The sequence below is a fragment of the Egretta garzetta genome, unplaced genomic scaffold (genome assembly GCF_000687185.1).
Source record: "Egretta garzetta isolate BGI_Z169 unplaced genomic scaffold, ASM68718v1 scaffold145, whole genome shotgun sequence".
Lineage (NCBI taxonomy): Eukaryota > Metazoa > Chordata > Aves > Pelecaniformes > Ardeidae > Egretta > Egretta garzetta.
In genome coordinates, this window is record NW_009259687.1 from 17,567 (window position 1) to 33,556 (window position 15,990).

General features: G+C 53.2%; 1 protein-coding gene across 1 annotated transcript; it reads left to right on the forward strand.

Annotated features, from left to right (window-relative positions):
- The first annotated feature begins 5,843 nt into the window (after positions 1–5,843).
- On the forward strand, positions 5,844–12,932 carry PDZK1IP1 (PDZK1 interacting protein 1). Its single transcript, XM_009638793.2, has 4 exons — positions 5,844–5,916; positions 9,668–9,776; positions 11,758–11,856; positions 12,400–12,932. Exons 1-4 carry the CDS (start codon positions 5,844–5,846, stop codon positions 12,470–12,472), a joined length of 354 nt encoding a protein of 117 aa, XP_009637088.1. The 3' UTR covers positions 12,473–12,932.
- Positions 12,933–15,990: the final 3,058 nt, after the last annotated feature.

A 15,990-nucleotide genomic window follows, 5' to 3' on the forward strand; every position in this document is an offset into this window, starting at 1 on the left:
GGGGGCGGGGGGTGGGCTCCTGCCTCCTTCCACACCAGCCTCTGAACAACCCAACCTGGTGAGAAGCAGCCAGATCCTCACCCTGTCCCCATCCAGCTCTGGTCCAAGGGGTTGATGTTTCTCCTTCCAAAGGCTTCTGCTCTCCATAAACCACAACTTAGCATGGACCACCATCAAGACAGGCAAAGCAACCTAATCTACGAGCGCATTAGGGTGTTGGAAAACAATAATCCAAGAAAGAAGCACATTATCTGGCCTTGTTACTTTACAAAGTAATTTAAATTAATTTTTCCCTAGAGTGGTTAGGGAGCACTGCAACTTGCCCTTGTCTATTCTCTCCGGCTAATGAAGCTTTACCAGCGACTGCTCGTGAATTCCTATTAAGACCTCATCTTAGAGGTTACAGGGCAAAGCAATTTCTGCTCCTGGGAAAGATGCCTATGAATTTGTAATTGTAAGTCCGTGTTTGATAGGGATTAGCATCTGAAAGGGGTAGAGTGGTGGGTAGCAGAGAAAACATTATTTCAATTAGCAGAAGAAAAGCAACTTAACATCTGATTGTAGTTTACACTTTCAATTTTCTCCTATTCTGGCATCTGGGATAATTATTTCCTGAAACTATCCACCCCCACCAAGCCAGCCAACTCTTTCCTTTTCCTCCTCTTGGCCATCTTGGTTGAGATTCACATGGAAATTGTTGACGAGTTGGGATTTCCCTTTCCTTTCTTCTCCCAGGCAATAGCCAGTCTCACCAAATTTGGGATGGAGAGGAGGGTGCTGTACCAAACCAGACTGAAATGAGATCTGTATTTCTCTTTGCACCAGGGAGGTCTGCGTGGGGTGATGGATGATGGGCCTTTGCTCCGCAGGCAGGGTCATGGTCAGCCTTGTGGCCAGCAGCTCGGCATGGTGCCCGTGCCCAGCTCTCCCAGGCAGAGCCCCAATGCCTAAAGCTTCGCTCTGTGTTTGGAAATTGCCTCCGATCACCCCCTTTCCTCCCACGCCATAAAGGCAGATGCCATTCACTCTGCAGGGACTTGGCCCTTGTGCTAACCTGTGCTCCAGCTATTTTTTTCTGGCTGCTTGGCCTCCTATTTCCTAATGACGATGCAATCAGTTTTCGGATGGGAGATTCCTCATGAGGAGGCTTGTTGTTATTTAAGGAAGATCATTAAATCCATCCTTAATGAAAGGATAGGAGAAAACCCTTCCACCAAGTTACACCGAAGCCTGAGATTATCATTTTTATAGGCTTCCAATCTTTCCTGCCTCATGTCTTATCAGCAAATGCAGCTGGAGGCTTCAAAAACCCTCCCAGCTTGCTGCTGATTTTATGGGACGAAGATTAGAGATGATCGGATAGTAAATTATTCATTCCATTCGATATCGCTGGGCAGGAGGGAATATCCAGAGAGAAGTCAGCTCCCTTCTCCCTTTCTGAGCATCATGTATTGGGATCCCAGCTGTCTGCCACTCCAGCGATGCAGTAGCACTTTCCTCTGCGCTCAGGGATGATTAGGGGTGCAAAATGCCCTCTGAACAGATGGGAAAGCCGAGAGGGAATCACGGATTCAGGCTCATCCCCCACCAGTAAGGCAGACCAGAGGCAGGTGGATTTTCTTCTTGTTTCAGGACTTTTAGCTTGATTCCTCCCAGCCCAGGGCAAGGTGGGACAGATCGGGTAGGTGTTCCCTCAGCCTAATTTCTCAAGGTTGCAGGACCTGAGGCTGGTGTGTACATGCTGTCAGACCCCTGGCACCTATTTACCCCATGGACAGAGGAGCAGGGAGCTCTGAGAGGACAAATCCTGGCAACTGTGCGCAAATGGATAGAGGAGAGAGCCCACTGCTGCCCTTAGATGTACAGAGCAGCATCATCACCCGCTGGGACCCAGCACGGATGGTGGCCAGTGTGAACGCTGTCCAGAGACCTGATCCAAAAACCAGCTGGTGTAAAAACATCATCCAGAGCGTCCCATGAAATGCGCATGGGCCACGGTGATGCTACTGAGCAGATCTTGAGGGAAAATGAAGGACGTAGCACGGCCCTACCTAGTGCCCGATGCTGGTGCTGTTTCTGGGCCCCATCTCGGATGGCTGCTGGGTACCAGCTCCCAGCCAGTGCCCTGCCAGGAGCGGTCCTGCCTGACCCCGCTGGAGCATCCAGGCTGCCTGGGAGGAGAAGGGGAAAATCCCCATCCTCCCCAAACAAGGGTCCAGGAGGGATCACGGCCACCCCCTCTCCCTGCTGTTTATTCAAGGCTTGCTATTAGCATCAGTCCCAGGAGACTCATGAATGGTCTAATAAAATATCTGATAAAATGCTGAGAGGTGATTTTTTTTCTTGGACCTGTGAGTGTGTGCAGGAGGGGAGCAAATGGCCCAACTGAACCCTGGGCTGGCGGGGGGAGGACAGTGACCGTGCCCCATTGCCACATCATGGACATCGGGATTTTCATCAGCACATAAATAACAAAATATATTGCTGTTTAAAGGCATTTTCAAAGCGGGGAAGTGAAGACACAGAGCTGTGGTGGATGAAAAGCCTTTCTTCTGCGGTTTATCCACACTGGCACACTGGGTCAAGAAAATGCCCTTCGTATAGCAGCGGTAGCCCCTGGCTCTCCCCTGGCAGCTTCCATCCCAGGCTGGATTTGAAAGCCAGTGTCGATGGGAAATGAGAGAATTCTGGGACAACCGAGGAGTATTTGTTTTTGGCGGAAAATGTTAAAAGAAACAAGTAATTTAAAATTGCGCTTGTGTTTTTTATTTTTTTCTTTTTGGAGCAGCTATTGTAATGTAACAATTTCATCATTACTTTCTTTTTCTAGAAAGAATACAATCTCTTCTTTAGGGGCTGTTCAGGCTTGCTCTCATCTATTTTCTCTATTTTTATGTCTCTTTCTAAGAGAGGGGGAGGAGATGGAGAGGATGAAGGATGGAAGGAAGAAGGGAGGAAGGAAGGAAGGAAGTGAAGGAGAAAGAAAAATAAACTCCATTAAAACGCAGAGCCCCACAATGTTTTTCAAAGAAGAACTGGCACCTGTGTGCTGAGCCGTATCACCCAGGAACACATTTTAGGCTCAGGAATGTTGCTTTGAGCAAATGTTCATTTTGGCTAAACCCAACATATTTCTTAGGGGAAAAAACCACCAAATTTTGGATGGTATCAGCATAAATCCTGAAAGTCCAAGAGCTGTTGTACAGTCAACTGCTCACCTGAGTCGCTGGGAGAGAGCTGAGCTGGCTCCGGCTCCAGTTGGCTTTGACCAATTGCTGCCAAGGTGGTTTGCCCTTCCGTGCCTCAGTTTCCCTCGCCTGTAAAATGGACCTGCAGGGCTTTGCCTCACCACGACAGGGCGATGCTGAAGGCATCAACGTGAGAGACAGCAAGATTTCCAGCATGCTGCAGCAGAAACACATTGCTTCTCACCTCTTCAACTCCCAAGCCACAGCGACAAAAGGACAAGCTGGATGGCAAATTATTTGCCAAAATTTCTGACTTTGTCTCTGCAAAAAGGCTGCTGCCATTACAGTGACTTGCTTTTCTCATCCCCCAGGCCAGATCCATGGATATGCAACCAAGCAGGTGCCACAGGCGCTTTCAGCCACAATAGCACATACCTTCCTAATAGCTGCCGTGGGCTAAAGGAGGTGCACTGGAGCCCAGGGGAGCTTTGAGATAAGCAAACGAGTGATTCTCTGGCCTCATCAGCAAGCCCAGAACAATTAAATAATTAAATGTCCTTAAATTTCTTATACAAGTTGGAATGTGCAATGGTAAAGTGTTATTTGCTCCTCAGGAGGGAGCTGATAGCAAGACCATTGTCTGGAAGGCACAGCAGCCCTGCCTTCATCTGGTCTGTCCCATCCCATCCCCCCAGCACACTGTAGGACATGGTTGAATCCTTGAGACATTCCCTATCCTTGGAAAATCAGCCCAGGGTCCCTGGAGCTGGGCCGGGCAGAGCCCTGGGGCGAGCAGGCAACGTGGAGTACGTGTGGAGGAGGACCAGGAGGAACCCCATGAGCAACCTGCTGCAGCCCCAGGTGTGACTGGGGGGTAGATAGCAATAGCAGAGAGGTGTCTCGGACCTTGAATTTTTAAGGGCAGCAGCAGGACTGGCTTCTCTAGGACTTCTTGATCTGCTGATAAAGCCTTCTGCTCTAAACAGCTTTTTTTTTTTTTTTTCTGGGCTTTTGCTAAGAGACAAGCAACAAGCAGGCAGCAAAGATCGCAAGCTCTGCGTGCTTTCCCAGGGAGATAACATGGAAGCAAGTCATGGGGAACTCAAAGTTCACGCTCATTTTTATTCCTTCGCAAGCCATTCCTTTTCCTCAGTAACAGGATTAGATTGCTTTTATAGGGCTTTATTATGGGCAGGTCCCTGTTGTGTCACTTCCTTGCCGAGTGCAGCGGGAGAGTCCCTGCCCTAAGGAGTTTGTAAGCAAAAACTAGCAGGGCTGGGAATGGGATTATCCCATGTTGCAGGTGAGGATTTGGCCATGGAAAGGACTTTGGGAGAGAGCCGGGAACTGGCCTTCAGTCTTGTACAGCTCAAGCCAGCTCCAGCTTGTTTTGAGGATAAATGACATTATTCTAGACCCAGGGGAAAGAGGAGGGGTGAAGGAGGGAAATCCTGCACCGGTGGGTATGTATTCCTGAGTGTGCTGCGTGTTCCCGAGTACGGGTCCCATGTGGGTGCCCATGTGGGGACTCAGCACCCAGGGACCTCCCCTGGGATGTGGGGGGACACCACCAGACCCGGAGGCTGGGAGCTCAGATGCCGCCAGGGGGGACGCTCAGCAGCCCTGTGGGGCTGGGCTTATGGAAACGCTATGACACACTGCGAGAAGAGTGACGACGGAACCATTGGCTCACAATTTTAAAATTTCCTTTGGGAAGCTGCACATCCATGAAGCCAAATAGCTTTTATTCTTCCTGTGGGATGGGTTTGTCAGCCATCCAAACCTGGCATGGGCTGGGAAGCTGCTTAACCCGGGACCTGCAAGCTTCCCCCATCCCACAGCATCTGTGCAGCTGATGGGAAGGGCCAGCCTCTCTAGATGCTACAAGTCTGCTGGTGTTTCTACCTCTTCTGGTGTCGAAGAAATTTTGGAAACAGCCCTGAAGGCTCAATGAAATGAACACTGTGTTTGCTCTGTTTAGCAATCTCTCCATTAAATAAGGTGTGGGAGGCGGGAGGCCGTACTTGGCATCGAGTCTGGTTTATTAAATGGTTGTTTTTAAGCCGCAAATGTGTTCTGCTGGGTTGTTAATGACACTTGCTGAAAAGAAAAGAGCAAGGAAGCAAGCAGGGGCTGTGGCAGGCAGCTCCACGCATCCCCGGGACCCGGGGTTCTGTGGGGTGGGAAGGGGTGTCAGACCTGGGCATTGCTGAACCCCCCGGGCTCTCCTGCTGTGGGGAGGGGGACTTGGGGGACACCCAGGTCCTGTTCAGCCACGTTCCCCAAGTGCTGCAGCCACGCTGGGGGAAAGATTTACCCGTCTGGGTGTTGCTTCTTCCTCCTGGACCGATGCAAATCTTTTATGCCTGAGTCCCCTTCAATGCCCTAAGGGGATTGTCAGGTTCAAGTCACCATGCCCCAAATTCCCCGCCAGCCTCCGCCAGAGAAAGAAAGAGGCACCTCCTTCCACCCCTTCCCGCAGCAGGATTTGAATAACCAGGTGTGAGCATCAGCCTCCCTCGTTAATACGTTTGATAATTGACCAAGCGCTCATTCCTGTGGGAGGGCGGCGTGCCCAAGCTCAGCGCCCTGCGAGGAGGGGCCGCGCTCGGCTGCTCCTCCGTGCCCCGAGAGCCCGTGGCCCTGCCTGCTGCCATGCCTGCCCGCTGCCTCCTCCTCCTCCTCCTGGGGCTGCTCCTGGCGCTGGAGCCTGCCTGCTGCCAGGAAGGTAAGTGCAGGCAGCTGCCTGGCCTCCCGGGGAAACTGAGGCAAGGGGGAGGTGGGAAGGTTTGCTGAGCCCCAGGCAGGTGGGGGCTGCTTGGTGGGGTGGCTCTGGGGACAAGGGACAACTGCGAAAGGGCCACTTGGGAAGAGAAAAAACATCCCAGCTCCCACCCAAGCTTCAGCTCCGGCTTCACATCAGTGGGCAACAGGGACGGGTGAGTGTCTGGTGGGTTGGGAGGTTTTACCAGAGCCGGGACACGGAGACTTTCTGCCTGTTTTGCCGATGGCTGAAACTGCTCTCCGAGGTTTATTTCTTCTGCTTACATGGAGATAAAGCAGCTCTGATTTACCTCCGGCAGGACTGTGTACCAAGATGAGTAATCTGTTTTCTTAAGGCTTTTTTTCTTTTTTTTTTTTTCTTTCTTTCTTCTCGCTCTCGTCCCTGGGCAAGTGTTGTGCTGGGTCATTCCCCGAGCTCGCAGGTTTTCCTGTTAATCTGTAATTTTGATCATTGCCGAGGTGAGGAAGCAAATATTTTCCTCTGCAAATTGCCCTCCCGTTCCCTTTCCAGAGACTTAACAGAGGAACTTCCTACGGCTAGGGCATTATTTTTAGGAAATTCATGGAAGGACTTGTCTAATGCTAGAAATAATAAGGAGTAATCAGAACTCATCTGATGCTGCCAAAGTCCTGGAAAATTCCCTCCCCCTTTCTCCTTCTGATGCCCCAGCCCTGACCACTCTTCCTGTACTTGTTTACCAACTTGCTGAGGATTTAACAGTCTGGGGTCTCCACCGTCAGCAGGATTGAAAGTTTTGCTGTTGCCTGGAAAGAGAAAAAAGAAAAAAACCTTTAATGAGATTCAGAGCCTGGCATAGCTTTCTCGGAGAGGAGAAAAGCCAGGGGCCAGCCGATGCTTTCCAAGCACTCGGGGAAGACGTATGAAAAAGCAGATCTGTGTCTTCAAACCAGCCACGGAGTATGGAAATGGAGTTACAGCACGTGTAAGGGCTTATATTGGCATTGGCACTTCCCTCAGTCTGACCTGTAGCTGCAGATGCGTGGACACACGTCTGCCAGGGGTCCAGATCCCACGTTGCTTAGTTTGGCTTAGAAGATCTTGTTCGGGAGGGGAAAAACCCATCATTGGTGTTAGGTGGAACAGAGAGGAGGTGGCAGAGCCTGAGGGACAGGCTGTCCCAGGAGGGACAGCCCTGGTAAAGCATTTTTCCAGGAGCACAGCCCCGTTTCCACAGGTGAGGCTCATCCTTTCGGCCATCCCTCCTGGCAGGGCAGCAAGGTGTGCTCAGGTGGGGCACCGCCTGCCTGGAGCAGATGCTATCGAGCTCTTGCCTCCGCCTGGTTCTCATTCCTCCTTTCTTATGCCCACACAAGTTCCCTGTGCTCGCGGGAGGGGGTGGTATTTCAGCCTGATGTGGAGGCATTTGCCATTCCCCCTTGCCATCCTCCTGTCCCCTTGCAGCCAGGCTCTGCGTGATCTCTCAAAGTCAGAACCCCTTGATCTTTGGTTTGATATTTTGCCTTTTGGCTTTGGATGCTCTGAAATCTGGTGGAAACAGCCACCTGAGTGAGGTTTTGCTTGCAAAAACATACAGTACCTGCTGAGCACGGCTGCTCGGAGGAGGTTTCCTACCACTTATCTTCTCCCCTCCTTTGCTTGAAGATCGCAAGATGCAAAATTGGTGATTTCAGTCATCGCTGACTTCATTCTCCAGTTGGCCTTGAACTCCCTTAACCACAGCAGAAGCATCACCAAGAGCTGGACCTGACCATCCCCTCCTAGGCTTAGGCTGGAAACCTTGGCCCTGGCAGGAAAAATAAACCACAATTAATAAATAAACATGGCTGAGATAACATCCAAGGGCAGAGCGAGGGAGGAAGCAAAGCGGGCCAAAGCTCAGCCTGGAGGCAATAGGTGTGTTTGGGGTTGCGCCCATGGGGGTGGTGGGCAACAGGACGGGAGCATCTCCCGCCCATCAGGTAGGGCAGGAGGGGACCAAGCTCTGCCCTTTCTTGCTGCCACCACCCCCCGGTACCCCTCCCAGCAGCCCGCTGATACAATGGGATTTCAGCCGAAACACGCTGATACAAGAGGGAATTTCTGCCTGAATTCCTCCCACTTGAGTTTTGGCCCTGGGACCTTGCAGTAAACACAGCAAGTGTCTGTGGGGAGGCAGGGGGGCTGGAGGCCGTTGTTTGGGGCTGCTCTCCTGGCCGCTCACTCGGGGGTGCCACCGCTTTCCGAACTGGCACGGGCAGTGAATCATTTGGCCAGGCTGATTTCACTTCCAAAAGGAAAAGAGAGCTCTGGTTTGTTTTGCTTTGTTTTGCTTTTAAATAAATCCTCTTGCAGTAAGGATTCAAGGTGCTGGAGGTCTCAACAAAGGACAGTCCCCTCCCCAAAACCAGAGGAAGGAGGTGAGGGCTGTCAGCCGGTGTGGAGCTGGCTGTGGATGAGGAGTCTGCACACGTGGAGCACACAGCTCACATTTATTGCCTCTAGTAAAGATTATTTGCTGTTTATAGCAGAGATTTGTCTCTCCTGAGACAGATGAATGTTCAGCTAGCGTAAAGCTCCTGAGTTAGACTGAAGTACCCATGCACTTGTCCTGGGGCGTCTTGGCTTTGCGGGTGCCAGTGGTAGGGGCTGGGGCCCAGGGGTCTGAGTCTGATGCTGGGGCTGGTGAGGAGCATCCTCTCAGCAGGAAAAGGAAAAGTCGTGCCTGAATAAATAGGGATTAAATCCCAAAGGGATGTGTCTGTGTGGACAAGGTCTCCTTTTGGTGCTGATGCAACAACACTTAAGGGTGGGTTTGACTACGTCTGAGTGCTCCGTCGCCCGAAAGCTGGTGGGAGGAGAGGAGCAGCCGTCCCAGCATGGACTGGGAAAAGGTTTCCTCTTCTTATTGCCCTGCCTGTGAGTTTCTCCTGTGTCCAGGAATGCATCTCTCTGCCTTCCCACCCATGACAGGATCGCTGCTTAGGTCTGGCTAGAGAAAAATGAACCTGTGAGTCTGTCCCACCCCAGGGTGGGGGCGATGCTCTGGCCAGCTCCCGGCTGCCCCCTGCACCCCCCCCAGCTGCCATCCTGCCAGCCCCGCCTGGCCTTTGCAATGGAAACTGACACTTCAGCCTTCAATTTCCCCATCATAAATGGGTTTGCTGCTCTGGCAACTTGTTGAGTGGTACATTTTACCAAAACCCATGCCAGCAATAGTTGGCTGCCAGAGTGACAACCAAATTTACACCATCCCTGTCATGGGGTCCTTATTTATCAGGCAGTATTTGGAAAATAACCCAGGAACTTCTGGGGCTTCTGGGGATGGAGAATAAACAGTTTGCTGAAACCCCTCTGCCTTCTTTCCCCTGCCACTTTGGGCAGACATCCTCCCTCCCTCCCTCCCTCCCTCCCTCCATGTCCCCCCAGCCCTTTGTTCCCCCATCCCAGGGTCATCTGCACCCCACTGCGCACACATCTGTATGTATATACGGGGCCCCAAAGCTGCAAGGCACCGGGCTCCACATGCAAACACCAGTGCAACCGCTGTTATTTGCACTTTATTTCATTGCTATCACCCAGGTAAGCCTGCCTGGATTAACAGCAACACGCTCTGCTCAGCTTTGCAGGACTGAGCTCTTGGTTGGGTATTGGTGAAGCTGGATGGGAGAAGCTCAGCCAACCAGATAAAGCCTGAGGATGTATTTCTAACACGTATCCTTCTTTTTTTCGGCAGCCCGGGGCAACCTCCAGCCATGGTCGCAGGGTGTCATCGCAGTGGTTGTGTTTCTGGTCCTGGTGGCCATTGCTTTCGTGGTCAATAGGTTGTGGTGTAAGGAGAAAGTGTAAGTGGGGGAGCCCTGGGGGTTGCTTTGGGTTGGGTTTAGCTGCCTCTGCATGGGTCACTTCCAGCTGCCTCCGTCCCCGTGCCAGGGCTGGGAACACTGTGATTGCTGCCAGGCAGGGAGAGCAAAGACTCCCTGCCCTGGTCTCCCTGTCCTCTTCTCACTGTCCTGGTCTCCACTCCCTGTTACTTATTGCCAGGTGCGAGCATACACCATCCGTCCCCGCTGCACCCTGCTCAGGGCCACCGCCAAACAGCTCTCAGATGCTGCTGCAAGAAAGACGGGAGAGCCGCAGCGTGGTGGCTAGTTTACATGGGCACGTGTCTCAGGGGGCTGGCCTGAGTCTGTTTTCCTATGGATTTGGGGGTGCAGTTCCCAGGTGCCTTATATCCATAGGAAAAAAGCCCAAACCAGCTTCGTTTGCAAAGCAGACTAGGCCAAGTCAGCAGCGGGCACTGGGAGGAGACAGAGAGTGGGAGGCAGCCAAGCCGAGGCAGTGGTCTCCACCCAGGCATGGCACAGGCAAACTGGGTGGCTTTTTCACCAGAAAAAGGTTCTGTGGGGCCGGTTACCTCTTGCCTGCTGCTGGCTGAGCAAAGCCACAGGCTGCCGCTCCTGCTCAGCCAACCCAGGCTAACTGGCTAAGTTGCAGTAACTTGATCTTGAATCTGAGCCCAAAGTCAACAGGGGATGAAGATCGAAAGTGCCCTATAGCCTGGTTCCCAGTTCCTCTGCATCTGCATGGGTGCTTTGGGCTTTGCACCCAAGGGTGCTGGAGTCTTCTTGTATCTGTGCATCCCTGCAGCCTCTCCAGGCTGAGGAGGTGAGGACTTGGGATGTACCCCGATGCTCAGCAGGTCAGCTGCTGCCCCAGATGCACCTAAAGGGGGCCCTTTGGGATGCATTCAGGGCTAATGCATAATGCAATGTCTCTGTGTGTGTGTGTATATATATATATATTTATATGGCCTGATTTGCAACTGCAATCTTTGTTTCCCAAAGAGGAACCTTTGTCCTCCAAGTGGAGGAGTCCCCAGCCCATGGAGCGGGAGGCAGGGATGGTGTTTCCACCTCTGTCTGTGCCCGTCTGCCTCTTCCCAGCCCGGAGGCAGAGGGTTCTGAGGAGGGCTTGAAGGGGGATTGGCGACTTGTTTTAATTAATCTGGCCTCTCTTCAGAAGAGCTGTCAGCGAGGCTCAGCAGCCTGGCGCGCTGCCAGCTCCGCACTGTCACTGTGACAGCAGCTATCAGCTCAAACTGCTGCCTGTTTATGCCAGTCTGTTCCTCGGAAAAGCCTCTGAAATTGCCCTTGGGCGAGCACTGGAGGAGGTAGGGATGTGCACGCAGCGTGGACCTGCACCCACCCTCCGCAGCTAAGCCCCACCAGCACCGTTTGTGCCACAAGCTCGCTCCAGAGCTGAGCTTTTAGGCTCTGTCTGAGGTTGAGCCATGGTTCCTTCTGCGAGTGATCCAGAGTCTGAGAGATATCTGAGAGAAAGCAGCTTGGCTTTGCACACACAGACGTGCAGGCGTGCACCCCTCCTGCGCCAGGGCTGCGGCACTGGCAGAGCCTCGGCATTTCTCTCGGTGTCAGTGGGGACCCATAGGGGACTATTTTGCAACAGATTACATAGAAGAAGACTGGAAAAACCAGTTAGCAGGAGAAAACAATCCCACGTATTGACAAATGAGTCTTGCTGACTGCCAGCCCGGTGTTGGGAGTACCAGCTCCAGAGCCAGGGGTTGGACTCAGCGTCAGGGCACGGCTCCTGCAAACCTGCTGCAAGGGTGTCTCCCCTCACCCATGTCCTGCTGGGAAGGGGGCTGAGCTGGGTATCCGAGGCCAGGATCATGTGTCCAGGTCCCCTATTGTCTCCATGGCATTGGAGCAGTCCCTTCTGCTGTGTTGTCACCATCACAAGCTGCTCCCTGGCACAGGCCCTCCGTTGCTCTCTCTCAGCTCCTCTCTTCTCCCCCTCCAGGGAAAACGTTGAAACAGTGGTAAGCATCGAGGACAAGCAGGATACCATCACATCCAATGGTCATGAAACGAGATACCTAACTGCTGCAGCTGACTTCAGGTGAAGGACTTGCTCAGACCTCCTACCCATGGCTCCCAGGCTCTGCTCCATCCCCCTGGGGACCCCTCAGACATGCAGAGCCACGGTCTCTCCCACTCAGGGTTTCACATCTCTCATGTATCTGGTTTTAGGGCTTTTATCTTCTCCAGGGACTAAGCAGAAGGCAGTGAGGGTGTATCCCCTCCTTCCTGGTCTCTCCCCATCCCTGCAGCTGAGCCCCATGGTCCATCCACCACCTTGCAACTTGCTACACCACATTTTTCTTACACTACATCACACCTCTCAAACAGAGAAAATGACCAAAAGTGGCCATAGGTCACCACGCAGATGTTGACTGTCAAAACAGCCCTCGCTAGAAATTAGAGCAATTCCCACCCCACGCTTGGCTCTCCTTCTGGCAGGGCGACTCCTCCTGCCCTCCCCAGCTCACCCCTTGCTCAATGCATGGCAGGCACCAGCAAGGTCAGGGCCCTGGTGGTGCCTCTGGGAAGGCTGGTCTTGCTGGGAGTGAGCTCAGCGTTGTGGTTTTCCCTCCCGATGTAGGTCCAAAGAGAGCCAGCACGCCTACGAGAACACCCTGGAGGTCGAGGAGAGGGTGATCACCACCGCCATGTAGCATGTGTCCTGGCCGGCTGCCCTCCTTCCTCCTCTCACTTTGCTTCCTGCTGTCGTGATGGGCATTTTCACAGGGACCTTCTACACCGGCATCCCCCTTGCGCAGCGGCTTCCCGACCTCTCCACGGCACCACCATCTCCTGATCTTTTCCATTCCCACATTCAGGATGTGCTCTTCTGCCTCAGGGGCTGGTGTCCATGCAGGCATCGGCCCCCAGGAGAGGTCCCGAGGTGCCACCTCTCCTGCCTTGTGGTCACCCCACCTGGTCAGTGAGGTTGAGGTCCCCAGTCCCAAGGGGGTGCTTACCTGCTCCAGACATGGAGGGGTCCCTGCTGGGTGCCTGGGACCTCCCTGCACCCCCAGCCGCCCTCCAGGGAGCTGCCGATGGAAAACCCTCTCTCTTCTCCACATTTCACCCTCCTTTTTACAATATCATGCATTTTAATGTCAGAACAAACCTTTTCCCCTGTATATATCTTCCCTGTGAGCAATAAAGAGAATTGTTGCCCATATGACATCTCGCAGTGCTCCCAGCCTTCGGGCGGTTTGGGAAGGGAAGAACACCAGGGAAGGCGATGCCAGGGTGGGAAGGGTGTTAAGACAGTTGTCAGCACCCCCATCACCTCTGTGGTCCCTCCTGGGTAGGATCCATCTCTTATTTCCTCACCAGGATGAAGCCAAGAACACTTGCATGTGTCTGTGTGTCAATAGAGGAGAGAAAAAGGTGGAGTATTTTTTTTGCTCAGCATTTGGACCACCCCAGAGTGGCAAAGAGCTGTGTTGGGAGGAGACCATCATTCCCCTCCATTTGCCAGATGGGGAAACTGAGGCATGGCACCAACCCAGCTTTTCCCAGCGCTGCTTGACAGGTGAAAGGCAGCACTCCCTGAATCCCACTGGCCACAGGGCACAGACCCACAGCCAACAGGGGGCCATTCCCATGGCCGGAGGCTGGGAATGGCAATTGCTTCCCAGTGTTGCTGGGATGTGGCTCGGGGGCTGCTCCAGGCAGTGCTGATTCTCCTCGGGGTGTCCGGCCATGGTGCAACCAGGCTGTTCATTAACCAGGGTCTGTTTTTCACTGCGGTGGGGACAGCTCTGGGGAAATGCTTGGGACACCATGGTAGCAACAAGTGCTCCCAAGCTGGACATTTGCAGATTGAAGAGAGAGACCTGTAATGCCTTGGCCTTCCCTGGAACTTCACTAGTCCAAGAAGTGTGCAAGGTCCTCCCCTTGACCAGCAAGGAAAGGGTTAAGGGGCTCTGCAATCAAGGGGACCCCGGGGCTGCAGGTGGAGGAATGGAATGGGATGGGGGCATTTTTGGCAGCCCTTGGGTTTGGGGGGAGCAGGATAGTTTTGGGGCTCTGCTGTGCTTGGGGCTGTGCAAACGCGAGGGGGTGAGGTGGCAGGAGGACATGGCAGGAGGACATGAGGTGCCTGAGTCACCTCTTGCTCTTGCTTTCTGCTGTTGGATGTTGAGCTTGGGGCAAGAGGGGTCTTTAGACTTCTGTGAAATGGCAGCTGTGATGGGTTTGGGTCTGGGGGGAGCCCTGGCCTCTGCTCAGGAGGTGCTTTGGAGGCCCATTTGCAGGCAGTGATGCCAGAAACAGGCAGCTGGGGTGTTGGGGCTGGAGGTACCTCTGTCTCTCACTAGCAGAGCACCTGTTCTGCATGATTCAACCCTGAATGGGCTTTCCTGCTGCAAGGTCTGTCCCTTGCTCCTCTGCCTTTGCCAATGACCTTAAAAGCCCTGAGCTTCTCCTGGAGGAGGTGCTGCCCAGGCTTCTCCCCCAGGCAGGGGCTTGCAAAACACCGTGTTTTTCTAAACCACCAAAACCTGCTGAAGCGAAGCTACAACAGTCCTGGTGGGGAGCTCAGTCCAAAACAGGCCACTTCCCACTGCTAGGAACCCTCCAGGATGGAGCTGGGGGCTGGAGCTGGACCTCGGTGCTGCTGCGAGTTGCTGTTGTGCTTCCTGCAGGTGAAGCTGTCAATGTCCCTTGTGGGTGGTGACCCAAAAATTCTTGGGAGTAAGACAGGAGCCTTCCAGTAACACACCCACCCTGAAAGGCATCTCCCCAAAGAGCCTCACATAGGCAAGCATTTCGAAAATGCCCTCAAGACTCGGCATTGAGAAATCACAGCATCAGTTGAGAAATTGCATGGGGGTAGAATACAACAGGCGGAAGAGTTGGAGGGGTCAAGCCCTCAGGTGCAGAGGCACGATGGTTGCTGTCCCCAGCATCACGACAGAGCTGTTCCCTTCTACCACCTTCCCTTGGGCAGCTGGAGGCTGAGCCAGCCCCAGGCTGGGTCCTGGACCTCCCTACTCGTGCCCCTGATGGATGCTGCTCCCCAGACTTTTCTCTTGCAGGTGTCAAACGTTTGGAAAGAACAAGCTCCCCGGAGTTCAGCGGCAGTGCTTTGCTCAGCAGGGTTTAAGGAGGATTAGTCATTGCACGTTCCCGCCGTGTCAGCACTTGGGCTGGGGGTGTGGCGAGAGGAGGGGAAACCATTAATTTTTACCTCGCAGTTGCAAAAGGAGTTAGAAACAGCATCCCTATAATGAGTAACAGCAGGAGTTTATTCCCTGCCCTGTGCACACCCTGAATATGTGACAAATGCCCGAGCTGTTTCTCCGGCAGTGCCTGGATGTGGGTTTGGAGGGGAGGTGTGCCAGGGGCTCGGTGGGTCCCTTTCCCCATGGATCCTTCCCATGGTCATAGATGAGGCTTCACCGCTGTGTGTTTTGGGCTAGCCCCGGAACCTCAATGTTTGGTTTTATCCCAGCCAGTGCCCCTTCAGAGTTCACTTTCCTTGGAAAAACATCTTTTGCAAGAGACACTGTGTTACCTCCCCAGTGGGATCTCACCTCCGCACAGTCCCTGATGCCATCCTGCCTCAGTTTCCCTTGTCCATCAAGCATGACCCAAGGCTGGCTGTGCGAAGTGGGCTGCCTTCCCGTGAGCTGTGCAGCCGGCTCATGGCTGCTTCTTGGTGCAATCCTAAAAAGAACAAAAGGGAGCGAGCATAAATGAAATTTATTGTTGGAAAATCTTAATTAGATTTTAAGCCCCAAAGGGAGAAAATTGAGGTATTATCTGACACAGCTAATGAGTGTTAAGGGTCCATTGTTATATTTCTTGTTTACCTTTCTGTGCTGGCTGATACGGCCCGAATCCTCGCCTGTACTGCCATAATTAGGATATCTCATCTCTCGCTGATAGGGTCGGGGATGCTCTTTAAAGCACAATGCTGTCTCATCCCTCCCCGGCAGGATGAGCGTGTTTGGGAAAGCAACTTCTGGCGTCTCGGCGCTCGTGCCCATCACATTGACCCTATGAATGGGGGGAAGCCCTCCAGAGCTGGGGCTGTATCTGTTAGCCCTCAGGTGATGGGCATCTCCAACAGCCTTGGTGACCTCTCCAAAGGGCCCTGAGCCAACTTGCCTGGGGGAAAAATCCCTCCCAGTAGCTCCCTCCATGTCGCACAGGGGGTGACCCTGTCCTCACAAGT

What these genes read in the sequence shown, in the direction of transcription:
- PDZK1IP1 (XM_009638793.2), top strand. Translation starts at nt 5,844, where the DNA reads ATGCCTGCCCGCTGCCTCCTCCTCCTCCTCCTGGGGCTGCTCCTGGCG. An exon ending in GCCTGCCTGCTGCCAGGAAG is followed by an intron (nt 5,917 to 9,667) that starts GTAAGTGCAGGC and finishes TTTTTTCGGCAG; the next exon opens with CCCGGGGCAACCTCCAGCCA. An exon ending in ACTGCTGCAGCTGACTTCAG is followed by an intron (nt 11,857 to 12,399) that starts GTGAAGGACTTG and finishes CTCCCGATGTAG; the next exon opens with GTCCAAAGAGAGCCAGCACG.